Source organism: Penicillium mononematosum (genome assembly GCF_028829835.1).
Source record: "Penicillium mononematosum strain IBT 11891 chromosome Unknown utg000002l:1.0-8112719.0:1.0-8118358.0, whole genome shotgun sequence".
In the NCBI taxonomy this organism is placed as follows: Eukaryota; Fungi; Ascomycota; class Eurotiomycetes; order Eurotiales; family Aspergillaceae; genus Penicillium; species Penicillium mononematosum.
The window spans coordinates 3184400-3209712 of record NW_026643272.1 but is presented as its reverse complement, the minus strand read 5'-3'; the positions used below and the strand labels follow the sequence as shown (position 1 = coordinate 3209712).

Genomic DNA, 25313 nt, shown 5'->3' with positions numbered 1-25313 from the left:
CAACGAAGTCGCTGAGACTTTGGTGCCCGGCCTGCCCGAGCTGTGAAAATGATCGGAGCTCATCTCTGTTCGGATGAGAGATGAGGCAATGACCATATTCCTATTCGGGCCTTCACAGGATCTCCTGTTGTTAGTCTTCCTGAGGTGCAGATCCTTTGTGAATAACAAATTGAGTCTGAAACAAATGCAAATTTTGTTACTAAAAATCTGTACGGAGTAATCTGGGGCAATAATAATGGATGTCCACGATTATCATCACATGGATTCTGTGGTTGTTCGTGCCTGAAAGGTGAGGCAGAAGCCCCCCCGGCCTCGAAATAATTCAGGCACCAAGGCATTAAGGCACTAAGGCCATCGTCTGTTCTCGTCTCACTTGGCAAATAGTCACTTTTCGTTCACTGTAGGAGACTCGCATAATTCTACTCTATACTCTTTTAAAAGAATGACTACCTGGGTCTGGCTCAGAAAAATCATTCTTGCAATGAGCATAGCCTCCCTCAGGGGTCCCCCTGTGGTATGCCGAGAACTCGTAGCCTCTAACCCCTACGAACTCCTTCAACACGGGTGGGGTTTGTTTTACAAGGCCATGGTACTCTTCCAGGTAAGAGGTTATTGACAATCTGATTGTACTCCTCTACTTCACGCGTGCAAGGACAAGCGATAGGACGTGGGCCCCTACCGGACAGGGGTACAGGTTACAACACCGGAATGCGTCGATTGTTGCATCGCGTTCGTTTGCGGCCCTACACTGCCCTGTCTCCGCCCTTTATCCACTGACTCCTCTCATCAATCATGCGCCTTGGTGATTCGCCAATTCCCTCGGCTGATCAAATTGACCTGTTTGACAGCCGCTCTGGAATGTCAACGCGATCCCTTATCGTGGAGCGCCAACAAGGAAACCATGGAAATGAAAGGTTCCGCGTTGCACTCCCCTAATCTTCTCATCCAATCTTGGATAGAGCTACAATGAAATTGTGGGTTTCATGCTTGATGCAGTCGAATGTTGAAGGTACGCTGATGCAATTCCCCCTACAGGAGGTGCAAATGGTCTGGGGAACCACGCCTTGTTACCATGCCAGCGCTCCTAGACGGTTGGAATGTGGCCGTACGATCCACACACACGTATATCCCCCTCTCACTTTCATTTCGGAGCGTTTGACATTGGCCGGGCGGCTTTTCTTCATCTCTCTATATCCTCATCTCGCCAACGATCTGGGCAAGCGTACTAACCATCCTTACGACATCTTGAGCCACATGGTTGTGTCAATAAGCAATTGACTCCTCTAAAGTCGACAGCACCACTGGTACTGGGGGGGGGCGTGTTGCTACCACCCTGCGATAGCATCCTTGATAAATTCAAGCTTAACTATTCTTCTACGAACCAAGCTCGAAGGCAGTTACTGTTCCACTTTCTATCGGGCCAGTCGGTATATCAGTCGCCATGCGTGTGTTTAACTACGCATCACAACCTTCATGGATGGGCCTGCTGGCTGCAGCTCTACTGGGCACTTCAACTGTGCAAGCGGTAGAGCTAGATGTTGAGGATGGGGGTAAGTTTAATACTCTGCTGCCTGCCCATGCACAACGTCTAATTCAATATCAAAGATTCTATCAGGAAGGCAGCCAAAAATGTCGCCACCAACATGATGAGTTACTACACTGGTATGAATCCTGGTGACACCCCAGGTAATTTGCCGGATCCTTACTACTGGTGGGAGGCCGGTGCAATGTTCAACTCTCTTATCGATTACTGGTTCTACACGGGTGATGATACTTGGAATGACATCACAATACAAGCTATGCTCTGGCAGGCTGGAGAGAACAAAGCATTCATGCCGGCCAACCAGAGTAAAACCGAAGGAAATGACGACCAAGTCTTTTGGGCCTTCGCTGCTATGACCGCAGCGGAGCGAAATTTCCCAAATCCACCAGAAGATAAACCCCAGTGGCTTGAAATGGCTCAGGCTGTCTTCAACACTCAGGTTCCCCGGTGGGACACTTCTTCGTGCGGTGGTGGCTTGCGTTGGCAGATCTTTACGTGGAACAATGGCTACAACTATAAGAACACCATCTCCAGTGGCGGATTCTTTAATCTTGCTTCTCGCCTGGCAAAATACACCAACAATCAAACGTACCAGGATTGGGCTGAAAAGGCCTGGGACTGGACTGTCGATGTTGGATTCATGACCCCGGAGTATCACTTCTTGGATGGAGCTAGCTGCCTCACTGAGTGCAAGCCAATCAACCAAATTGAATGGACTTACAACGCTGGAGTATATTTGCTTGGGCAGCTAATATGTATAATTTGGTGAGTGAACCCTACAGTTTAATGCTTTCCAGTGCTTCGAACTATTATCTAATCTAATCCTTTGAACAGACCGAAGATCCCAAATGGAAGGACGCACCCAGAAGATCATTGATGCTTCTGGTGTTTTTCTTCTCTCACGACCCACCTAACGTGATGTACGAGCGAGCCTGCGAGAGCGTTAATACTTGCATGGTAGACCAGCGGTCTTTCAAGGGTTATTTTTCCCGCTGGATGGCTCAAACTGCCCAGATGGCCCCTTTCACATACGACACAGTCATGAAACGGCTGAAGGCCTCTGCTAAGGCAGCCGCCAAGACCTGTACCGGTGGTGTCAATAAGAACGTATGCGGCCTCAAGTGGACAGAGCAAAAGTGGGATAAGACGAAAGACTTCGGTCAGCAGATGGCTGCACTTGAAGTCATTCAAGCCAATCTGATCACGCGTGTGGCTGCCCCGGTCACTAAGGATGACGGTGGGACGAGTAAAGGGGACCCCAATGCAGGTGGTGAGCCCCAAAAAGAAATTCCGCCCGCTCTCGCCTACGACATAACTACGGGCGACAGGGCTGGTGCAGGTATCTTGACCGTGCTGTTTTTGATTGGCATTGGCGGTTCGACGGGATGGCTGATTTGGGATTGAACTTGGTCTAATTCTTCTAATGTTTCTTTTACCCTTTTTTTTTTGGTCCTCTGGCGCTTACTTCGGTGACGGCGCATACCTACTTTGCGACTCTGTGATTTTCTTATATTAATTTCTGGACGTGGCTATTGACGTTTTGTGAATAATTTTTGGAATCTAACATATCGCTTTAAGATGCCCTGTTCTTTCTCCGCAGTTTCCCCGATTTCCATTTGGTTAAAGCGGATAGACCGGTAGAGGTGCATATACATCCCTGCATACATTCGTACCTACTCCTCAGTCTAGCCAAGCCATTTACAATAAGACCAACGAAAAAAAAAAGAGGGGTTACAATCAAGTCGTACTTCGTATTTCCCCGGCCTCTTGCCTTGGCCGGACTTGGGCTTTCTCAATTGAATTCTTCTATATATTGTCCACGAATAGCTACCTGGCCGAAACTGCAATCTTGAAGTTTCGCAATACAGCTCGTCAAAATATGGGTTCGGTTATGGAATATTCTCAAGTCGAGATTCCCACGCACTGTAAAGCGGGAGTGGTGGTCAACGAAGGTCCAGATTTCCATGTCGAAGTACAGATGGTGCCTGTGCCACAACCAGGTAGGATCCAGATCTTGATTGGAGTGACAGACATTCCAGTGTACTCCAGTTGACAACACTAATGCTCCTGTGAAGGCCCCGACGATGTTTTGATCAAGCTGAACTACACTGGACTTTGCTCATCCGACATCCATATGATGCAAGGAGACCTGGGTCTCCCGTTCATGTCGGCGTTCGGTGTGCGCTCTCCGGGACATGAAGGTGCGGGTGTAGTGGTCAAAGTCGGAGCCAATGTGAAGACTTTCAAGTTAGGCGATAGAGCCGGAATCAAACCCATGATGGATACATGTGGATCCTGTGCGCTTTGCTGGGATGACAAGGAGACATACTGCAAGGGCGCAATTCTCACTGGTCTGATGACGGCAGGTAAGAAGGATTTGGATCATTTCTGACGGTCTGGGTGGCGGCTCATTATGTCAGGTACTTACCAGCAATACTTGGTATCACCGGCACGATATGCATCGCCAATCCCGGATGGGGTCCCCGATGAAATCGCCGGCCCAATTATGTGTAGTGCGAGCACTATCTACAGATCTCTGAGTGAATCTAACCTTCGGTCGGGGGCTTGGGTTGTTTTCCCTGGCGGCGGGGGTGGTGTGGGGATTCAAGGTGTGCAGCTGGCCAAAGCAATGGGAATGCGTCCGATCGTGGTGGACACGGGAGAATCCAAACAGAAGTTGGCACTCGATATGGGAGCGGAGGCCTTTGTGGATTTCAAAGAAGCCGACCCCACCAAAGCTGTGATTGAAATTGCCGATGGGGTCGGGGCTCATGGGGTTTTTGTGACAGCCCCTGCTGCTTATAAAACAGCAGTTTCATTTATCGGAGACCGTATCGGAGGCATTGTGATGTGCATTGGTCTTCCTGTTGCAGGGTCGATGATGATAGGAGCCGATCCCTGTCTGTACATCTTCAAAAATCTTACCATCAAGGGCACCCTTGTCGGTAGCCGGAGTGATACTGCCATGGCGTTGGATTTCGCACGACGAGGAGCACTACGGCAAATTAGTCAGGTTTATCCATTGAATCGCATGCCCGAGGCTGTGGAGAAACTTCGGAAGGGGGAGGTTGCCGGAAGAATTGTGGTCAATTTCAACTGGGAGGAGTAGAGTGGTGGAATATATATCCGGTTATATTCTGGACTTGGCTTCAATTCAAACTGCCCTACAAAATATGCTTCCTTTGATTCACCATTAACTAGAACCCGATGAAATCATATACCATGACATGAGATAAAAAGAGTAAAATAAAATAATCCGAGGACTTCTACCTCAATGAGGGCCCGCGCGGGTAAGGAAAACGAGAGCAAAACAAAAACTTGGACTCGCGGGGAATCGAACCCCGGACCACTCCCATGCTAAGGGAGTATTATACCACTAAACCACAAGCCCAATTGCTTGGAAGATGTAGCCCATTAGTGCTACATAAGCCTAAACCAAGACACCGCGCTGTTATTTTTCAACTTGCTGTGCTCTTTACCAGCATATCCGAGGTCAATACCCCAGTAGCTTTTCCACAGGACCATATCACACACAACGATAAGCTGTTAACTGTGATTGTGCCCGAGTGACCTACATACGGCACGCCTCTCCGGTTATCCTCAAGAGGGGACACGACTACAGAGTACTACAATGTCGACGGGTTGATATGACGTGACACCCAAATGTAAAGCGTTGTCAATCTCTTCCCGAGGTCGGAACGAGGTTTCCACTCACCTGGATAAGTGTCCGGATCAACCTTATTTCTCCAAATTAACCGCATGGGGATATGCAGGCGCACAATGCGGGGAAGCCGGGATTGCCCTAAGTAGATGCAATCACCTGGGCAGACATTGCACCTCCTCACCCAGCTGCCGTAGCTGTCTCCCGGGCTGTCGATCAGCACTCTTAAGAGCTAGTTAAGTGACGCGGTGGCACTGCACGCATTGCAATAGAAGCCTTAATTTGAGTTTGAAGCCATACATCTAGTACTGTTCCCATGGTTGCACCGACAATTAGCCGGCACACTGACATCTGAGGGGGAATATTTATTTGAAGGGACCGCCTCCTAATGTAAGACTGTTTGATACGGGGAAATCCTCTTATAGTATCCTCAGAAATGCGAGCACCATTCATTTCCCTTGCAGCTTTGGCTGTGGTTATACATGCACAGGGAGTATACCTGACAACAACCGGCTACTCCGCTCGACCACAATGTACACAATCGAATGTGGTCCCGGAGTACCATTTTCAGCCCTTTTCTTATACATTGAACGAGACAGTTCGGTAAGAAATACGTAGGTCTAGTTTACACCTTCGCTTGCTAATTAAAGTATGAGATATGCAACCTCGGTTCCTTCCCCGACGACAACACGGAAATTTGCCCCGCCTTATACAGACGTAGTCAAGCATTTGACCACTAGTTGGTCGACCTCAACGTGGGGTAGTTGGGTCCCAGAGCACACTGCAATCATCGCAACTGACACAGAAGACCCATATGGACAAGCTGCATGGTCTTCGATGTGGCTACAGGCGGATCTTCATAACTATGTATGTTGTGTGCTCCGGAATTTCCTCTTTTTATAAATGGAGGTAAAGCTCACTTTGAATCAGACCACCACTGGGTTATTCTCGGCAACTGTCAGTCCCACGCCTGTGCCCAGCAGTGAGTTGGTCTTGCCACCACGCGACTATTTTGGTCCTACAGACTGTTATACCTTCCCCGAAGATTTTATATTTGGTGTTGCAGGGAGTGCGGCCCAGATTGAAGGTGCAATTGGGTTGGAGGGTCGAGCACCTTCGTTGTTAGAGAAATTGGTACCCGACAGCAAGCCGAAGGACTATGTCACAAACGAAAACTATTTCTTGTATAAGCAAGATATACAGCGACTGGCCGCAATGGGCGTAGAGTACTACAGCTTTACAATTCCCTGGTCACGGATTTTGCCTTTTGTTCTGCCCGGAACACCTGTTAATCAACAAGCCATTGATCATTACAATGACTTGATTGACACAGTCCTCGATGCAGGAATGACGGTAAAGAGATCCCAGATATCGACATACATGTCCATTAAGTTGTATTCTAACCGTCGTTTTAGCCGGTGGTCACTATGCTTCATTTCGACAGCCCATTAATGTTTGTCGCCAGCGACAATATCACGAAACGTCCAGATATTGGTTACAACAATGCCGGCTATCAAAATGAAACCTTCGTCGACGCCTTTGTTAACTATGGAAAGGTGTGATTTCTAGTCCACGACTCATCAATCCTCATGCAAGTCTGACGTGGCTCCACAGGTTCTACTTTCTCATTATGCAGACCGAGTCCCAATATGGGTGACCATCAATGAGCCCCTGCTCTACGCATTCAATTTCAAAGGAGTGGACCACGTTATCAAAGCACATGCTCAGATCTATCACTTCTATCATGATACGTTGAAGGCTACAGGAAAAATTGGTATAAAGTTCAACGACAACTTTGGAGTGCCTAAAGATCCGAAAAACTCTAGCCATGTGCTGGCAGCTGATCGGTTCCAAGAAATGCAACTGGGAATCTTCGCAAATCCAATCTTCTTGGGTAAGCAGTACCCAAAGTCCGTGTTAGAAACACTCCCTGGAGCCAAGCCCTTGAGCAAATCCGAACTGGAACACATACACAACACATCCGACTTCTTTGGGATCGATCCGTATACCGCTACGGTAGTATCTCCGGCTGATGAAGGCATCAAGGCTTGCGCTGCCAACCTATCAAGCTCAAACGAACTTTTCCCATATTGCGTCAAGCAAGAAACAAAGAATGTTTATGGATGGAACATTGGGTATCGTTCTGAATCCTACGTCTACATCACACCGACATATTTCCGAGAGTATCTTTTCTATCTGTGGAACACTTTCCGGAGCCCGATTCTGGTGTCAGAGTTTGGGTTTCCGGTACATGCAGAGGCGGAGCGGGAGGAGCTCTCTGATCAGCTTTTTGACTCTCCACGCAGCGTCTATTATCTTTCCTTCATGTCTGAAATTCTCAAGTCAATATATGAAGACGGTGTGCATGTTATGGGAGCTCTTGCTTGGAGCTTCGTCGACAATTGGGAATTTGGAGACTACACGCAGCAATTTGGCATTCAAACCGTCAATCGCACAACTCAGCAGCGACACTACAAGAAGAGCTTCTTTGACCTGGTTGATTTTGTGAAAACTCGGCAGCCGAGCAAAGACTGAGGTGGGCCCAGAATGTCAAGCAGCTAGAGTGAGAACCTAGGATAGGCTTGATAAACGAGCAGATTGAATCACGTATCTTACAATAATAGTTCATAGTAGACGACTCCCTCTATGAAGTACGAAGTATGAAGTAATCCGTTCTTTTCATTCAGGTTCTTAATTGTGGCCCTCTTTATTGGTGCAGTATTTCAAGTAAAGTGGCGAAAGATGCCCTGTTTGATCACCAAGGGATCTCTTTCCCATCATATTGATTCGGACCCTCTCGTGTCTCCCATCCAGGGACATGTATGTTCACGAGCTTTCCATTCTGCTCCGGCGTTACCTCTTGTATAATATCAAGTACCTTCTCTGCACCTACTTCGACCGGAAGATCTGCTCGACGGCTACCGAGGTCAGTGCGAAGCCACTTTTCATGTCAGTAAAGTTGAGAAATTTGCGATCAATAAATGGCGAAAAGGGCTTCACTTACACCAGGACTGATCCCAAGGAAGGTGAATCCATCATCCGCATATTGCTGGGCATATTGCACAGTGAGCATGTTTAATGCGGCCTTCGTGATCTTATATGCCGGTGTCGGCAAGGCCCGAAACGCATCAGCCATAGCTATGGAGCCTAAAGTCGTCGATCTGGTATTTGAGTCAGACATTTAGAGTGGTATAAAAAGGCCTTATACATATTTTCGTTCCAATGTACTCACATGTTGATCACCGTTTTCTTCTCGCCTTTGCGCAGAAGTGGCAGGAAAGCGCGCGATACAAGATGTGGTGCAGTAACATTGACATTGAACGTCTCGTTCAGATTGTCCCTATGACATCAGTACTATAGCAAGTCTTCTAGTAAGGTATCCAACATACATTCCTTCCAGTCCTGTCGGGGACCAGTCACTCACGCCTGCATTGTTCACCAAATAGTCAAGCCCTTTCCCTTGCAGTTGGTGCTCTGCTGCCAGGGCAGCCTCTTTCACACTGGATTCATTGGTGACATCTAACTTAATCACCTGCACTCGTCCTGATGAGGCACTTGCGATTTCTTTCAATCGAATGGAATTGTCCTGGCGCGCGGTGGCGATGATTGTGCCCACCTCAGTTTTGGGCAATGTCGTTAGACGGGTGATCAGCGCCAACCCGAGGCCTCGAGAACAGCCAGTCACTAGGTAGGATGCCATAGTCTAATGTTCATAGAAAGTTGACTGTCAATCGATAATTGATAAGGTACGATGGGAGGTTCAAATGCGTGAAGTGTGATGATTGCGTAGGAAATAGAATGAGGGAAGTTTGGAGAATAGTCAGTGACTCGCAGATAACTAAAGAAAACATTGTGGTTGCCTCCAGGTCTACCACATCAATGTTCATGTATCTGAATAGATATACATTTATATCGTCTCCATTTATTTCCGGTCGGACATTATTCCTGGGAAATCTAATATGTACGTAAGTTAGTAGGTATCTACTGGTATCTATGCAGACCGAGATTACTTCATACTTGTAGCGCCTAGAAAGCTATTAGGATAAATAATAGTGTCCATATTTGATATATGAAGAAGGAGATTTCCCTATTGGTATTTTCAACGGTATTTTATTTGAATTGACATTGTTTATCAGTTGCACAATACACGAGGGTGGTGGACGGTTACAGGTATATATATATTACACTTTGTGATATTAAGCTCAATATTCTCCACGCTCACTACATATGGACTTTTACAGCCCCGTAAAGCTTAGTGCACCGTCATATAATCACTAGTGTTATTCCCTCCCCGCTAAAAGTACAAGGTTAGCAATGGGGGAAAAGAAGTGAATTGTAAATGGCATCCTATCCCAATGTGACGATCACGTGAGACTTACGTCACCGAATTTGAGGTCCCGACCAGGTCATCCACCTGTTCCTCTTTCCTTCTCCTCTCAAGCCGTTGGTTTCGCTAAGCTTTGCAGAGGTTTGGATCTCTAGGTGCGTTTACGCCATGGCCGAATCCTTCACCCTGCCTTTGCGCCCCATCCCTGAGAAGCGTGATCGTCCAGATACCTTGCCTGTGGAGATCGCGCAAATCAACAATCAGTGGGGCTCATTTCGTGAAGTGAATGAAGATGTCCTTCGAAACAAGATTGCCGAGGAGGAAGAAAAAGATGGCATGGGGGAGGTAGAGGAGAGTGACCAAGATGCGACCGATCTTGACTCGACGGAGCGCTTGGAGCAACTGTACAAGCGGCGTGCCGAGATCACTCAGTTTGCCATGTGAGTCTAATGATATTGAAGTCATGCCTTAGCGCGCGAGAACTGACAATTTCTCAGGCAAGCCCACATGGAAACCATGTTCGCCCTCGACTTCGTCTCCCTTTTGCTCTCCAAGCAGGCCCCACGTCAGGCCGAAACCTCCATGTCGGCCTTCCTCAAGCAAGTCGCACCCCTTGGTTCGCTCAATGCTGAGGTTGTGCACCCTCCCGCAAAGCCGGACTCGACAACCAAAGATGTATCAGCAGTATCGAGAGGATGGCGGATCCAAAATTTCAACGCGGCGGCAAACAAGCTTCTACAGGCCGCCTCTAGACTTGAAACTGAAGTTGCGTCGGAGACTCGATATTGGAATGAGGTGCTCGCTGTTAAGGACAAGGATGGAAAGTTTCTCGTCTCCCACTCGAAAGGCAATCGCTAGGCGTACAATATGGGTTCCTTGAAGGTGAGCGCATACCGACGTGACTGATACTGCAGGAAGCATCTGCTGACCGCAACCAAACACAGCGACACCTGTTTTCCGCGACCGCGGCCTTGCCTCCTTACGCCGAGCTGAGGATGGGGCTCTGTCGTTAGATGAAGGGTTGATCCCTCCCAAAGCCCGTTTTGTCCGGGTACGGGTGATACAGGATGGTCAGCTTTCGGGAAGTTCTAAACCGATGCGTTCCTCCTTCAACGGTGACGGGACGATTGAGGATCGCATTCTACAAGCTCGCGATACTGTTTATGAAGATGAGCTATTCCACGAGCTAGTCCGAGAAGCCCGAGCGATCGCGAGCTTTGGCGTGACGACACGTCAGAATCTCATTCAAATTCCCGCTTCCGATAACCTTGAAATTTTACTGGACTTGGTTGATACTGATGAAGATACCTCCGAACCCGAACATGGTATCTCACAGCAAGGAACTTCTATTGCAGAGGGGTTGGCACATACGATCCGGATATTATTGGCGTATGCCCACCGTCAAAACTTGCGTCGCCGGACTCAACTTCCATTACCACTGACCCCGAAAACGCGACCTGTTCCTGAGCACCAACTTATTCGGCCAGCTTTAGCTTACATCAAGCACATGTCTCAAGTACGCTGGCTTCAGTCATTACTGGAAAATCTCTTCGGTGTTTTGCAATCGGCAGGTTTGAAACCTCCAGCGTACACCGCAAGAATCTTTTCGAGCAGGGATGCAGAGCCACAGCTCTCCTACTCCAGCCGTGGAGAATCTTGTTGGACAGTTCCTTACCCCCTTTGTGTCTATGTTCAATGGGAAAATTTTGACCCCTCGGGGTTCTTTCTCAATCGCGATTCACACCAACCTCTCCTCACCACCCTTCGGCACCACCTTCGAGGTGTCATTCAATATGCCCAAGTACCCGGACCTTGAGTCTCCTGGTAAAATTTCTCACAGGGAAGAAGTGGAAGCCGCCATCACCCATCTCTTATTGCTTGATGTTGTTTTCACTATCTCATCCAACAGTTCACTAAAGCCCGAGTGTGACAAGGACCCGGCGAAACGCACCTGGGAAGCGATTTACCCTCAACATGGCGAACTTCTGATCCCTACTCCCAAACCCAACTCAGAAAAGCGAAAGAAGATGAAGATTGTTCTTTCCCGTCATGAACTGTCTCTCGAGATCTACACCGTGCGCTGTATCGACGGAACAGGGCGCGGGAATTGGGAAATGCCCTCTTACCATGCAATGCCGCATACTTGGAAACCATCTCCTACTGCTGGACCACCCAAACCGCCCTCTTTGATGGACTTCGTGTCCAAGGTGTCACGTTCGTGACCCACAGAGAGCGCCGACTGGTATCGGGCCGAACCACTCCACCCCAGCCCGCCTTAAGCCGATGCTCGCTCCCCGTCCATCAATAACAGGGCTTGTGGTTTAGTGGTATAATACTCCCTTAGCATGGGAGTGGTCCGGGGTTCGATTCCCCGCGAGTCCATGTCTTTTTGTTTCCGAGTATCTTCTTTGCCTGAAGCAAAAAGTCGTGATGGCTCGCTCGTGAGGTAAAGTAGTGGGGTCTATGCAAAAAATTTTCTCCCCCATCTATTTTCGCAAACATCAATGACAGACAAAAATACTTGAATACCCTGTACAAATAATGGCTAATAAAGGCTGAATTGAAATGCGCTCCCATTTGAATCATGGACATACCGAGGACTAGCTTATATCATAGCTTCGAGCTTAGTGCATTGACAGTTCCTGGGACTGTGAGCGTCTCTCGGAGTCTTTTTTCGCCTAGTCCATATGAAACTGGGAGCCAATCACTGACATCCTCATCTAGAATCATCAAAGCCAACGCCTCACCACTCATCAGGCTGTTCGCCATGCCATATCCATTGAATGCAGCAGCAATCCATTCGCCGTCACCTTCCCGGCCTGTCAGCGTCGTTGATAACCGTCCGACCATCGGCAGACCATCAGAGGAATAACCCATAATTCCGCTCCATGAACTGACCAGACGCCAATCGGATCTGTCATTTTTGCCAAAGAATCGCGGGAGCACGGCTTCCAAGTGTGTAACGGAGTGGTCGGCCACGAAGCTGTCATCTGCAGATATTGACTCGTCAAGACGCGCATGCTCGCCGCCGAAGTAGAAATAGCCAGTCTTTGCGCTCTGTCCAAGGTAGTACAGTCCGTACCCAAGACGTTGGGTTTCGTGATCATAGGATGGAGGGTAATGGAAGCCCCATGATACAGCATTGCCTTGATTTGACACAGCATTATGGGGATCTTGAACTGTCATTGTGCCTTTGAAAGGATGGACAAGCCCTCGTAGGCGAGGAAGGAGATGTCCGCTGTACCCATTGGTGCAATGAACTACAGTCCGTGCTCGTAGTGGACCGCGAGAAGTGCGCAGTGTATACGGATAAATACTCGTGATTCGCGAGGCAAGTATCAAACTGTGCTCAATGGACTCAACCGGTGTATGTGTCTCGATTGTCAGGCGACCTGGATATCTTTCCAAGAGTGCTGCGAATACTTTAGTGACAAGACGATATGGCCAGACTGTTCCAGCAGGAAGCAGGGCTCCTCCAGATGCTCCATGAATTCCATACTCCTAAAAAGGAAAAGATCAGAATGACACCCTATGACCACATGGGTGACAAGACTCACCTTGAGCACAGCATCCGCATCCAAAACTGTATACAACCCCTTCTTAGAAGGATGATCCATTTCCAAGCGCGCGATACTTTTCTTGAAATCGTCAAACTTGCCCTGGGTCAAGAAGACTCGCAGCTTCCGCAGACGTTGCATCTCACTCAACTCGACGGCATCATACTCTTCAATTAATTCCTGCATCTTCTCCAAGTTGCGGAATGTGAAATCCACAATCTTGCCGGCCGTTTCAACCCCATGAGTCTCTGCAAGATGCATATACTGCTCTCCGGCATTCGCAGCCATCTGTCCACCATTGCGCCCAGTCGCACCGGAACAGAGCGCCCGGGCTTCCAAAACGGTTACTGTGGCAGTTGGGTGGCGTTCCAAGAGGGTTCTAGCTACCGATAGACCCGTGATACCCGACCCAATGATCGCAAAATCTCGGTCAGTTGGCAACTGAGAGGATTGCACGTCGGCGAGAGCATGTGGAATATCCTGCCAGTAGGACTCGGTGGGATTGGGTCGCGGCAGGCCTGGGTCAGCCGTGACGAGGCTCAAGACTAGACCGTGTTAACCTTCCATTCATATGCAGACTCAATTCAAGGAACGGGGGTCGATCGTGTTACCTGAATCATTCGGAGCCATGGCGAAGGATGTAAAAAGGCCAAGAGTACGATAGTCCGGGGTAATTGTGAATTTATAACCAGCAGTTGATATTTAATCAGAAATAAACAGTCCACTTTGGTTTCAGAAAATGGAAGCTGGTACCCACGGACATATATGGATGTAGGCATCGTGCGGGGTTTATCTTATCCTAAAGGATCGAATTGCCCGAGTGGGAATACAGGGAATTCCAAAGCCCTGGAGGTGTCCTCTGGTATCTCAATATTGAGGTATTGCAACGATAGCCTCTACACGTAAACACTACATTAATATACTATATGAATTGTGGTCAAACCCCATTTAATATTTTCTGGGACTCTATATGACGTGCACGTGCAAGGTTGGCAGTGACCGTAATGGTCTCATAACTAGCGACCAGTGTCTTTAAGATAAGTTAGTAACATAATCCACTATTTCCCTTCTGGATTCACCATGATATTGAAGGCGTCAAGCGGCCGTTGTAAGTGACTGGAGAAGAAATCTGTTTTGGACTGAGTGGATTCCGTGAAGACATAGATAGGAGCGGTCACAATGGAGAACGACATGGTAGGAGACTCAGAGACCTCAGAAGAGGTGCCGGGTACGTCTATTACCGAGGGGCGTTAGTGCATGGCATTCTCGACGTCAAGATTTGTGATTTTCAGCTTTACCAGTCTTTCCTTTTTGATACCCTCTTTGCCACCTATATAGATGAGGACGAACAAAAGCTACAACCCCTCCAGGGCTTCCATATAATATAGTAATAATACCACAATGTCTGGGGCACCACTGGAAAACTTCCATACGATAAATACAAGGATCTTGTCGGACTCCATGTTTGAGGCATGTAAATGGCGTAACTGCATTCCCGATAACATTCCATACCAACTACGTACCTAAGAACTTGGGCCTAGGAATGTGAAAGGCTTGTTTCATGGATCTTCGATCTCTAGGATGACCTTGCTATAATAGTTCAATCATTTCCAATTTTTTCTTTGCGCCTTCATCGTTTCAGTATATCTTGAATATTTCATTTTCCTCACAATGAAGCTCTCTTCTATCTTCCTTACAGTTTCTGCATTGGCCACAACTGGTCTCGCCGAGAAGACGTGCACTCCTAGCTTTGATTATTGCTCCGATGTCCTGATCAAAGACAAAGGTAAATTGTCCACTGTCAAGTATCGCTGTGTCAAACTAATCGAAGAGATGTTAGGCTTCACCGAGGCCGATCTGAAAGATGTTTTGAAGGGTTCGGATCTAGAAAATGAGGATATTAAGAATGTTCTATTCCATTGCAAGAACCCGGGCGACGTTGGACACCCCAAGCTCTGCTCGAGCGGATGCAAAGATCCAGAGTCAGAGGGTAGCCATTCATGCTCAAGGTAAGCCAATCTTATTATCAAGTTCCAATTCGCAGCTGATGACGCAACAGCTAAATAATGCTGGTCACGAGAGGACACCAGCTGAGCAATCTATACACTTTGGTAGTAAAGATCTGAGGGCATTCCCAATCACAGAAATATCTTCACTTAGAAGACTATGCATATTCACTCATAGCAACCACAACAGACATAAGATAACGACAGTTTCTTAGTTCTGCTGTTGCCCATGTATCTGATGATGGTAAGATCATTTGTACCGTCACTGTGGTGCTTAGACCTTTCACTGAAGTTTGTACCTCGTACGCGGTTTCGAACAAGGGCTAGACAAGGAGCTGCAGGCACGTGTCGGAATCGAAAACGTGGCCACAGGCCGTATGTTGTGTGGACACATGCAAGTGACAATGCAAAAGTCCTGCAACCGGTGAAGCACTCTTCTACCGGTCAGAGGGTTCCCAGAAAGCTATCCAGTACCACAAGAGTAACATTAGTATGAGAGAGCATGTGACAATATGCGTGGCATCGCTCCTTTGCTGCTATTCTCATGCACCGAGGCCGTGGGAATGAGCCCGTCAGGCCATGTTTGCCAAGGGTCCATGGGTGGTCAGTTGTACACCAATGATAATTGGCTGCAGAATTAAGGTATAGTGAACCAGTATAATAACTGATATGATGCTGATGACTATAAAGATGAGAAATAACATCAACTCTCAAGGAGGAGAAGATGTCATGGCCAGACCAAACAAAGCAAACAAATCAAATACCGTATGAGTGACATCACACAGACCCCTCACCGCCTGCACTAAACCCAAATAGACCAAGCGGTGACATACGTCGTGCAGCCAAATTGGAAGGGAACGCAGGTACTAAAAAGGTATTGGAAAAAGTCATACCACTTGAATTTTAGGGTAAATTATATACATATATGTATACAAATAGTTTAGACATATCCAGATCAATTGACCAATTCCTCAACAATTCCTTATGTTTCTTAAATCCAACCTGATACTTTAGCTTCAACTTGTTTCGTCTGTGACGCAAAGCACCCACCCTTCTGCCCAATTTCTCTCACCGGATTGGGTTTGACCCCTCCACACCCCACCAACTCATAACTGGAGCTTTACAACGCTTATCGGCTGCTTTTTTTTTGACTTATTTTCTTCTCCCTAATCACTTCACGTTTCATTCTTCGATTATCGACCTGTACTTCAGGTCGAAGCCCTTAATTCGATATGGAGCCCGCCAAAATCGCCGCTCAGCCGGCTAAGAGACGCCGCATTGGTGTCCTCACCTCTGGTGGAGATGCTCCCGGTATGAACGGTGCCGTGCGGGCTGTTGTCCGTATGGCAATTCACTGCGACTGCGAAGCCTACGCCATTTTCGAAGGATACGAAGGACTGGTCAATGGCGGCAACATGATCCGCCAGCTGCACTGGGAGGATGTACGCGGCTGGTTGTCCCGCGGTGGCACCCTGATCGGTTCTGCCCGCAGCTTGGCATTCCGTGAGCGTGTTGGGCGTATGAAGGCAGCGAAGAACATGGTTCTGAGAGGTATCGATGCACTAGTCGTCTGTGGTGGTGACGGCAGTTTGACTGGTGCCGATGTCTTCCGTGCCGAGTGGCCCGGCTTGTTGGCAGACCTCATTGCCTCGGGGGAGTTGTCTCCTGAGCAGGTGGAACCCTACAAGGTGTTGAACATTGTAGGCCTGGTTGGTTCGATTGACAATGATATGTCTGGGACAGATGCCACTATCGGTTGTTACTCGTCCTTGACCCGTATCTGTGATGCCGTCGACGATGTCTTTGATACTGCTTTCTCCCATCAGCGTGGTTTCGTCATTGAGGTCATGGGCCGACACTGTGGTTGGCTTGCCTTAATGTCCGCCATCAGTACTGGTGCAGACTGGATGTTCCTTCCTGAAATGCCCCCTAAGGACGGTTGGGAGGATGATATGTGCTCCGTAATCACCAAGGTGGGAATCACTCCAGCATTGTTCAATGTCCTCTTTTTGCTGACTTTTGGTGTTTGACAGAACCGAACCGAACGCGGAAAGCGCCGTACGATCGTTATTGTCGCCGAGGGAGCCCAGGATCGCCAATTGAACAAGGTCTCGAGCTCGAAAATCAAGGATATTCTCACAGATCGTCTGGGCTTGGACACCCGAGTCACCATTCTAGGCCACACCCAACGAGGTGGTGCGGCATGCGCTTACGACCGCTGGCTGTCGACTCTCCAGGGCGTGGAGGCCGTTCGTGCTGTGCTAGAAATGTCACCTGAGTCTCCTTCACCAGTTATCACCATCCGCGAGAACAAGATCATGCGCACCCCTCTGATGGAAGCAGTTCAAGCAACAAAAGATGTGGCGGCGAAGATCGACAAAAAGGAGTTCGATGAGGCCATGACGCTCCGGGATCCTGAATTCAGGGAGTACTACAACGCATATTTGACCACCGCGACCCAGGATGACCCGAAGGTGGTTCTTCCGGAAGGCAAGGTATGCACCTAATTCCACAGCCCATCCGGGTTGATCAGAGTCCTTAGACCTTCCAGATGCTTACTATTTTACAGAGAATGCGAATCGCCATTATTCACGTCGGTGCCCCAGCTGGTGGTATGAACCAAGCAACTCGGGCCGCCGTTGCATACTGCCTAACCCGTGGCCACACCCCGCTGGCTATTCATAACGGTTTCCCCGGATTGTGCCGTCACCACGACGATAAGCCAGTCAGCTCAGTCCGCGAGGTCACTTGGCTGGAAGCTGACAGCTGGGTCAACGAGGGTGGTTCAGACATTGGAACTAACCGTAGCCTGCCGTCTGCTGATATGGCGGAAACCGCCAAGTGCTTTGAGTTGTACAAGTTTGATGCCCTGTTTGTTGTTGGTGGTTTCGAGGCTTTCACAGCCGTCAGCCAGCTGCGCCAGGCTCGTGCGCAGTATGATGCGTTCAAGATTCCGCTCATCGTGCTCCCAGCTACTATTTCCAACAACGTCCCGGGCACTGAATATTCCTTGGGCAGTGACACCTGCCTGAACACCCTGATTGACTTCTGTGATGCTATTCGTCAATCTGCCTCCTCTTCTCGCCGCAGAGTGTTCGTGATTGAGACCCAAGGTGGCAAATCTGGATACATTGCGACCACAGCTGGCCTCGCCGTGGGTGCCGTGGCTGTATACATTCCCGAAGAGGGTGTTGATATCAAGATGCTCTCGCGCGATATCGACTTCCTGCGTGAGAACTTCCTCCGCGACAAAGGAGCTAACCGTGCAGGCAAGATCATTCTGCGTAACGAATGTGCGTCCGGCACATACACTACCCAGGTGATCGCCGACATGATCAAGGAAGAGGCAAAGGGCCGCTTCGAGTCTCGCGCCGCTGTTCCCGGTCACTTCCAGCAAGGTGGGAAGCCTTCGCCAATGGATCGTGTTCGTGCTTTGCGTATGGCCATCAGGTGCATGCAGCACATCGAAGGATATGCCGGCAAGAGTGGTGATGAAATTGCCGCGGATCCTACCTCCAGTGCCGTGATTGGCGTCAAAGGCTCACGTGTTCTATTCTCCCCCATGGGTGGTGAGACTGGTCTGGAAGCTACCGAGACTGATTGGGCGCGCCGTCGCCCCAAGTCCGAGTTCTGGCTTGAACTGCAGGACGTCGTGAATGTCCTGTCTGGACGCAGCCACGCTAACAACTCGAGCTGGTCCTATGAGAGTACGTAAACCGAACTGTGACCCTGCTTGTTTGCTCTCCCCTATCCAACTCGTTTCATCGCTGCTCGTTTTGCTCCTTTGGCCTTTGGAGGATTGGATTCTCCATACAGTGGTCACTTATGGCGCTCTGCTCAATACGAATGTTAACGATTGCCCCTGTTTCTTATTTTTCAGATCCTTCAACAGTCCGATCCGTCCCGTCGGTTCCCAGCTCCCCATGAAAAGGATTCCTACCCAAGGACTTCAACAACTTCTTTCCAACCCACGATGGAATCCATGCCAATGACCCGGGATATTCTTGAATGTTTCTTCCAAATACTGGCCGGCGAGCCATCCACTAACTTCTGATGTTGAGGGCGATCGTACTGAACGTCCGTTATGCTTTGTACGATGCTATGCAACAAGTCCTCCAGACCCAGGGATGGTTTACGTGACATTTATGCCTGGGAGTTTGGGCGATTGTGTTTTCTTGTTTGATGGGTCTCTACTTCTCTGGAAGACTCTGATCTACGCCATAGAGTGCGTTGTAGATAGAACCATCAATTTCAACCTCCAAATCATTTGAAATGAACCAAGAACGCTACAGGTGACTGCTATTGTGAGTATGAAAGTAGTCCAAAGACAGCATTATAGAATCGCTGAAGGTGTACCAGTAACACTGATACTGAAATACGAGCCCCGGACATATGCATTATTCCATGCGGAGTTCAATGACTACGGGTTTACCGTCTTCTCCAGCTCATCGAGGAGGTCCACTGTCTCAGCGGGGCTTGCAATCCAGGCGGTTGTGGATGCAAGGCGGGCCTAAGTCAGAAAAAGAAAAGAAAAAGTGTTAGTCTAACCGGTAGCCAAAGGATAGTTTTATAATTTTCCCACCTTGAAGTCATTGGCCCCAGCCGACAAGAACTGGTCGCCAACATGCAGTGTTTTGGCTGGATCGATGCCACCAAAGTAGCGCTGACAGGCGCGCACACCCATGATTTGTCGCCGATATCCACAAAGACATCATTCCCGCCGTTGAAAGCACAGAATGGCAATCTTGCCCCAACAGCCGAACGTTGGACGGTATTCTGCACCACCAACACAGTTTCTTCCAACTGCTCCCGACTGATTCGCACACCGTTTACCGGGTAGACACCAACCGCACGATCCTTGCGCAGAATAGCCGCAGGCAGATTGAGATTATCAGCGCACGCACGCAGAGCCGACTCGGCAATATCAAGAAGCTGGGTGATATCATCCTCACTCCAGCACTGCATCTCATCTAGCAACCATTCGCTCCGCGGTACATAGGCGAGTCGGGCGTCCGAGGTCGGGTCAAAGCGGAACAAGAAATTGCTCTCGCCGCCCATGACAATCAGCCCTTGTTTCTGATTGGCGGTGAGAGTAGTTGAACTGTGCATCGCATCGAGCAGACCATGGAGGCGCTCGTAATACTTTGGCGCGTCGGTGTACCCGGCCGCTGTCACAATGCCGACCTTGCGGTTCTGTTCGAGGAGTCGCAGAATCCGCGGGATGACGGGGTTGTCGGATGTGAGACAGGCGCCGTCGTCATAGAGTGTTACATCTCCGTCGAATGTGACTAGTTTCACATCGCTGGAGCGGACAAGACCCATCACCTGGGCGGAGTTCAAGATGAGTCGGATATCGTTGAATGAAGGGGCGACGAAGCGTCGTCGGCTGATGAATCGCTGCTGGTCTTGATATTTGAATGCATCTTCCAAATATAGCCTGGTGAAAAAAGTGCCGACGGACGGCACGAGCAGGTTCAATTTCGATTTGCCGGGAGCATTGCGTTCGTGGTGTTGGACTTCAATGAGTTAGGAGTCTTCCCCTATTTCTTGATCTCTACTAATCCCACTTACTGTGATCAAGCACCAGATTCTCTACATCGCGCATAATCTCTGCATAGCGAACGTGCGTGTCGGCCGCGACTGTCTTCAGCACCTCGCCATTTTCCTTGTAGATTGCGGTGGGCTGGGAATGCAGGACAAAGGGGACGGCCAGTAGACCCTAGAGGGATTAGAATCGGCCAATACGACATACGACATCGACTGAGTGACGTACTTTTATCCACTCAATCTATAGATTGTTAGGCATATTCTTTTTGTCTTTAGCTGTAGTAACGACTTACAAGTTGATCCCGGCGATGGGTCTATACGGCTGTGGGGTCAGTGAGGGGTACACATTTCTTGCGGAGATAGCCGTACCTTGAGGGCATCTAAGAGATGTTAGCGGAGATAAAATGAAAATAAAGTGTATATGACGTACATTCTACTCTATAACGCGTCGTCATGATTTGATGAAATTGGGAGAAAGATGATGCCTGGGGATGATCCCGAGGTCAGAGTGTTAGCTTAGCTGGTGCACGTCCCTTTTTTCCGGGTGACTCACGCGGAGCTCGGAGTATACAACATACGAGAGTCACAACAATTTCGGAGCTGACGGTTACTCTATTGGTCAAATTGGCCCGATTCGTCATTGCTGATAGCCTAGCTCGGCTTGATCTTCGTACTCAATGACTGGATCTGGGTCGCTGCTCGTAACGCCTCCGAGTACTATTGGTCTTTCAAAAGTGCCTCAAACACAAAATATTGTGGCCTATACAACGCATCTTTAATTTGAAAGACCTTTGGGATGACTCCGAGCCCCGAAAAAAAGGGTCTCGACACTGCCACGATGCCTGGCCAAATCATATCTAGACAGCAAAAAGCTTGATTGGACAAGAGATGCCTGAGGACGTAGATCAAGCAGAAGTATAAGTATTTGCGACGGAGACCTTTTTTGTTTCGTATTCACAATTCGCAAAATCATTGAACATCAAAAGATCCTTCCCGTGAAAAAAGCAACGGCGATTTCTAAACTCCATCGAAAGCCATGCTAGCTGTATCTATACAGTCCACTCCACCAACCATGAACACGCCCGGGCATCACGATGCCCACCAAAATATTCCCCATCCGAGGAATTAAATTCCTTTCTCGATGAAAAGTCCGACAATCCCATGATTCTCCCACCGGAGCAAGACGAGCCCGGGTTTGCTGTTGCATCTGCTCTCAGCCGAGGCCTGCAAGTACCATCCAGATCTGGCGCCTGTACATCAGGATTCGAGTATCCCGATGAACTATCTCATTATGGCATTTCGGAAAGCCACTGGGCAGAGTTCACACAAGTAGTCTGCGACGAAGCCAAGCTTTCTCGTCAGCAGTGGACCACCGTGCTTGGCAGAGGCTTGGGTACAATGGCAGTCGGCGGGCTGATGGTTGGGATTCTGGGCGCTATCCCCGCGATCTTCGTTGCCCGTCTCACAAGAAATCGACAAGAACAACGGAATCTAATTTCGGCAATGGCTGGAGCTCGCGGTGAACGTCTTGCTCAACATATCTCGCAATGGAACGAGTCTGTCTTTCGGCCTAGGGGTATTTTGATTCGGGTCGATTTGCCAGACGAATACTTGAATGATATGGAAGATATGGATATTCGAACAAGTGGTGGATCGACACGGTCTATTAGGAAGTCTCGGGATAAGGCTGCGCTCAAGGCGAGAATTGTCATCATCCCTCTGGATGGGATGTCAACTGGTCATTCCTCATGTTGGGAAAATCGTGGGTAACGGAACACAAGAAAGATGGCGGCGGCAAAAAAGGACATGCACTTGTTTATTGATGTATTTCAGCGACAGTAAAAGGCCAAGAACGGGAGGTTATAATTCAAAAGTGGTTCCCGAGGTCATTCATCATGATCGTTTCATTAATCAAAAAGGATAACCCTTCTCTCATGACCAGCAAATGGACATTCTAGATATCCAATTGATTTAAAAGGAAAAAAAGAAAAGAATAACAGCCCGGGCGACAATCAAACGCGGCCCTCTCTATCCTGCCTCTCAATATGTTGAGCCGCTCCGTGCGTCTGCACCGCCATCTCCATTTTGTCGTCCACAACCTGGTCACGCTCATCGGCATCCCGGTTACCATACAGACCAACCTTGTACCAAGGCAAAGCAAAGAGACGATCCATACTCTCCAGCGAGCGACCGGCCGTCTCCGGAATACTGAACCAAACCCAGACACCACCGATAATGGTGATGGCAGCAAAGCACCAGAAAGTACCCTTGGGATCAATTCCACCTGTTGCGACAGGCAGAAGCATATTGGGAACTGCCCGGGCATTACCATATTGGTTGGCAAAGTGGAGAGTCATGGCCATAGAAGTGCAAAGAGCACGGATGCGCAGAGGGAAGAGCTCTGCAGTCAGAAGATACTGCATTGAGTTCCAGCCCAGAGCCCATCCAAATCCAGAGACGTAGATCATTGCAATGGCTCCCTCGCTAGCGCCCTTCTTGTCAGCTGGTAGCGTGTAGTTCTCGTCGACGCCCATTGCGGGAACGGATGTCAAGAAGCCGGCGATGTAGACCATAGAAATTGCTTGTAGGGTAATTCCAATAAGGAGGGCTCGCTTGCGTCCAATGACATCGACCAAGAAAAGAGCGCAGAGAATTGCGGCGATCAGCTTGATGATTCCGAACACAGCAGTTACCAGCAGAGACTCGTTCTCGCCTGTGACCCCTAGCAACTTGAACAAGTCAGGGGCGTAGACAGTGATACTACCAGCACCGGACCATTGCGAAAGGATCTGGGCCATGAATGTGAGGTAGACTCGGTAGAGGTTCGCTGGGACCAGGAAGGTCTCCTTGATCACGCCGATTGGCCCGGACCCCATTGTAGCTTCCATCTCGGCTGCATGTGATGTTTGAATAGTGGATATCTCGCGTACCACGTATTCATCGTCGGTTGGTAGGCCGCGGATTTTGGAGAGAGTCGAGATGGCCTTTTCGAGCTGGCCGCGTTTGACCAGATATCGGGGTGATTCGTGCTGGAGGAAGGAGAGGACGAAGATGAGACCGGCAAAGATAATATGCAGACTTGTGGGAACGAGCTATGTTCGAGTCAGTACTGGTAATATAAGTGGTTTGGGCGGATGACACATACCCATCGGTTATGAGTTTTGTCGCCAAGATTGAGCTCACAGCCATAGTTGGCAAAATATGCGAGTACGATACCCAAATAGACAAAGCCCGTGAAGACACAGGTACAGAGACCACGGATAGAGGCGGGAGCCTTTGGTGTTTGTTAGTTGATGCAAGACGTGACTTGGATAACGAGGAACTCACAATTTCAGCAAGATACACAGGACCAACGACAACTGTTTGGCCCACGCCGAGTCCAGCAATAAAGCGACCAGCATAGACAGCACCCAAGCTGCCACTGTTACCCATGAAGATTGCGATTCCCAAAATCCATAAAATACAAAGTTGGCGAGTTGCCCAGATACGACCGATGCGATCACAAACTAAAAAGGCACTGTATAAGAACAAACGGGATTAGCGACAGGGGATCCGATATAAATAGGAAACAAGGAGGAACTCACAAAAGAGCGCCTCCAACAGATCCAATCTGGACCATTGCAGTGACATTTCCCTTGATGTTGGTCTGTTCCACCTCGCTGTACGAGTCGTAGTTGATGTAATGTTGAAAGTCTTTAGAATTGAAGGCGCCTGAGATCAAACCCTCATCGACACCTCGGGCAGCGCCCATCAGGCCAAATGAGATGACCGCAAACCATAATCGCCAGTTGAAGACCTCTTTAGGCTCGCCCAGGTCTTTGAGGCGGAAGATATTGACTGGTTTCTTCGCTCCGCCGGCCATGGTGGGCAACACTCAAGTACGTAGTTGAATGCGGGGATAATATCAAAGGCAAAGCCGGGGGTAGTACGAGAAGAGTCAAAATACAAACATGAGCCAGAGCAGGCCTTTATAGCTATGGAATCCCGGTTTTCACTACGGAGTACATGCGGGGAAATCTGGGGGTGAGGGGGGAACGGAAATTTCAGCCGAAGAAATCCCATTGAGACCGATCAAGGAAATCCCTGAAATCCCTATAAGCCAAAATGAGCCGCGGTGAGACATAGAACATACACATGATACAACATGCATCGGGATAGGCTAAGGCTAAGGCTCCGGGAACCGCGCCAAGAGAGCTTGCGTCTCGAGCCCAAGGCCCGCTTGACTCTCATTTGACGAAGCTGCCGGTCTTTCTACGGGGCATGGCCGAGTTTCCCAGACCACGTGGTCGCAATTTGGAATCAAATACGCTTCACTTGAGGACTGCAGGGTTGTAGCTCACTTTTCTTTTGTTCTCATTGCATCTTCATTCTCAGATTGTGACTTTCCACTCAGTAGTATTGGAGTACCTGAACTGCCAAGAGTATCATTTCCTCCACCAAACCTTGAAAGTGAGTTTCGGACAACGTCCGAATTGAAAATGTGTGTGTGTGCCGTACGTGGCTTGTAGGGAATCAAGAGGTCCACCAGGGGAGATGTTAGCCTCTTCTATCGCGGGGGCGAAAAACTGGAGAAAAACCCCATCCATGACAGATGTGAGACCATTGATTGGTTGACAACCCACAAACTCTCCGGTCTGGGAAGGGAAGACGCACCGCTACTTGGCGTGGGGTG

At 49.0% G+C, this 25313-nt stretch overlaps 12 protein-coding genes across 12 annotated transcripts; 7 read left to right on the top strand and 5 right to left on the bottom strand.

Annotated features, from left to right (window-relative positions):
• Window positions 1–1441: 1441 nt before the first annotated feature.
• N7519_003000 (glycoside hydrolase family 76 protein) lies at window positions 1442–2947 on the top strand (the record flags this gene model as incomplete). The annotated part of the gene is made up of 3 exons (XM_057289778.1): window positions 1442–1550; window positions 1606–2273; window positions 2378–2947. The coding sequence occupies 3 exons, from the start codon at window positions 1442–1444 to the stop codon at window positions 2945–2947; spliced, it is 1347 nt and encodes a 448-aa protein (XP_057150980.1).
• A 475-nt stretch (window positions 2948–3422) lies between these two features.
• Window positions 3423–4652, top strand: N7519_002999 (zinc-dependent alcohol dehydrogenase; the record flags this gene model as incomplete). The annotated part of the gene is made up of 3 exons (XM_057289777.1): window positions 3423–3543; window positions 3619–3909; window positions 3964–4652. The coding sequence occupies 3 exons, from the start codon at window positions 3423–3425 to the stop codon at window positions 4650–4652; spliced, it is 1101 nt and encodes a 366-aa protein (XP_057150979.1).
• A 1203-nt stretch (window positions 4653–5855) lies between these two features.
• Window positions 5856–7739, top strand: N7519_002998 (glycoside hydrolase family 1 protein; the record flags this gene model as incomplete). The annotated part of the gene is made up of 4 exons (XM_057289776.1): window positions 5856–6071; window positions 6135–6557; window positions 6620–6760; window positions 6819–7739. 4 exons carry the CDS (start codon window positions 5856–5858, stop codon window positions 7737–7739), a joined length of 1701 nt encoding a protein of 566 aa, XP_057150978.1.
• A 220-nt stretch (window positions 7740–7959) lies between these two features.
• Window positions 7960–8904, bottom strand: N7519_002997 (SDR family oxidoreductase; the record flags this gene model as incomplete). Its single annotated transcript, XM_057289775.1, has 4 exons — window positions 7960–8145; window positions 8209–8365; window positions 8437–8544; window positions 8594–8904. The coding sequence occupies 4 exons, from the start codon at window positions 8902–8904 to the stop codon at window positions 7960–7962; spliced, it is 762 nt and encodes a 253-aa protein (XP_057150977.1).
• Window positions 8905–9699: 795 nt separating this feature from the next.
• On the top strand, window positions 9700–11753 carry N7519_002996 (mediator of RNA polymerase II transcription subunit 17; the record flags this gene model as incomplete). The annotated part of the gene is made up of 5 exons (XM_057289774.1): window positions 9700–9971; window positions 10029–10355; window positions 10379–10413; window positions 10476–11102; window positions 11176–11753. The coding sequence occupies 5 exons, from the start codon at window positions 9700–9702 to the stop codon at window positions 11751–11753; spliced, it is 1839 nt and encodes a 612-aa protein (XP_057150976.1).
• A 388-nt stretch (window positions 11754–12141) lies between these two features.
• N7519_002995 (NAD(P)/FAD-dependent oxidoreductase) lies at window positions 12142–13718 on the bottom strand (the record flags this gene model as incomplete). Its single annotated transcript, XM_057289773.1, has 3 exons — window positions 12142–13032; window positions 13089–13633; window positions 13700–13718. 3 exons carry the CDS (start codon window positions 13716–13718, stop codon window positions 12142–12144), a joined length of 1455 nt encoding a protein of 484 aa, XP_057150975.1.
• A 307-nt stretch (window positions 13719–14025) lies between these two features.
• Window positions 14026–14281, bottom strand: N7519_002994 (uncharacterized protein; the record flags this gene model as incomplete). The annotated part of the gene is made up of 2 exons (XM_057289772.1): window positions 14026–14118; window positions 14168–14281. 2 exons carry the CDS (start codon window positions 14279–14281, stop codon window positions 14026–14028), a joined length of 207 nt encoding a protein of 68 aa, XP_057150974.1.
• Window positions 14282–14759: 478 nt separating this feature from the next.
• Window positions 14760–15151, top strand: N7519_002993 (uncharacterized protein; the record flags this gene model as incomplete). The annotated part of the gene is made up of 2 exons (XM_057289771.1): window positions 14760–15097; window positions 15148–15151. 2 exons carry the CDS (start codon window positions 14760–14762, stop codon window positions 15149–15151), a joined length of 342 nt encoding a protein of 113 aa, XP_057150973.1.
• Window positions 15152–16326: 1175 nt separating this feature from the next.
• Window positions 16327–18809, top strand: N7519_002992 (ATP-dependent 6-phosphofructokinase; the record flags this gene model as incomplete). Its single annotated transcript, XM_057289770.1, has 3 exons — window positions 16327–17067; window positions 17128–17589; window positions 17664–18809. The coding sequence occupies 3 exons, from the start codon at window positions 16327–16329 to the stop codon at window positions 18807–18809; spliced, it is 2349 nt and encodes a 782-aa protein (XP_057150972.1).
• Window positions 18810–19514: 705 nt separating this feature from the next.
• isn1 (IMP 5'-nucleotidase ISN1) lies at window positions 19515–21096 on the bottom strand (the record flags this gene model as incomplete). The annotated part of the gene is made up of 7 exons (XM_057289769.1): window positions 19515–19604; window positions 19643–20610; window positions 20666–20813; window positions 20868–20882; window positions 20935–20955; window positions 21011–21021; window positions 21072–21096. The coding sequence occupies 7 exons, from the start codon at window positions 21094–21096 to the stop codon at window positions 19515–19517; spliced, it is 1278 nt and encodes a 425-aa protein (XP_057150971.1).
• Window positions 21097–21802: 706 nt separating this feature from the next.
• On the top strand, window positions 21803–22411 carry N7519_002990 (uncharacterized protein; the record flags this gene model as incomplete). The annotated part of the gene is made up of 1 exon (XM_057289768.1): window positions 21803–22411. The coding sequence occupies one exon, from the start codon at window positions 21803–21805 to the stop codon at window positions 22409–22411; it is 609 nt and encodes a 202-aa protein (XP_057150970.1).
• A 242-nt stretch (window positions 22412–22653) lies between these two features.
• Window positions 22654–24503, bottom strand: N7519_002989 (putative MFS quinate transporter; the record flags this gene model as incomplete). The annotated part of the gene is made up of 4 exons (XM_057289767.1): window positions 22654–23733; window positions 23787–23915; window positions 23969–24158; window positions 24226–24503. 4 exons carry the CDS (start codon window positions 24501–24503, stop codon window positions 22654–22656), a joined length of 1677 nt encoding a protein of 558 aa, XP_057150969.1.
• Between the last annotated feature and the right edge of the window lie 810 nt (window positions 24504–25313).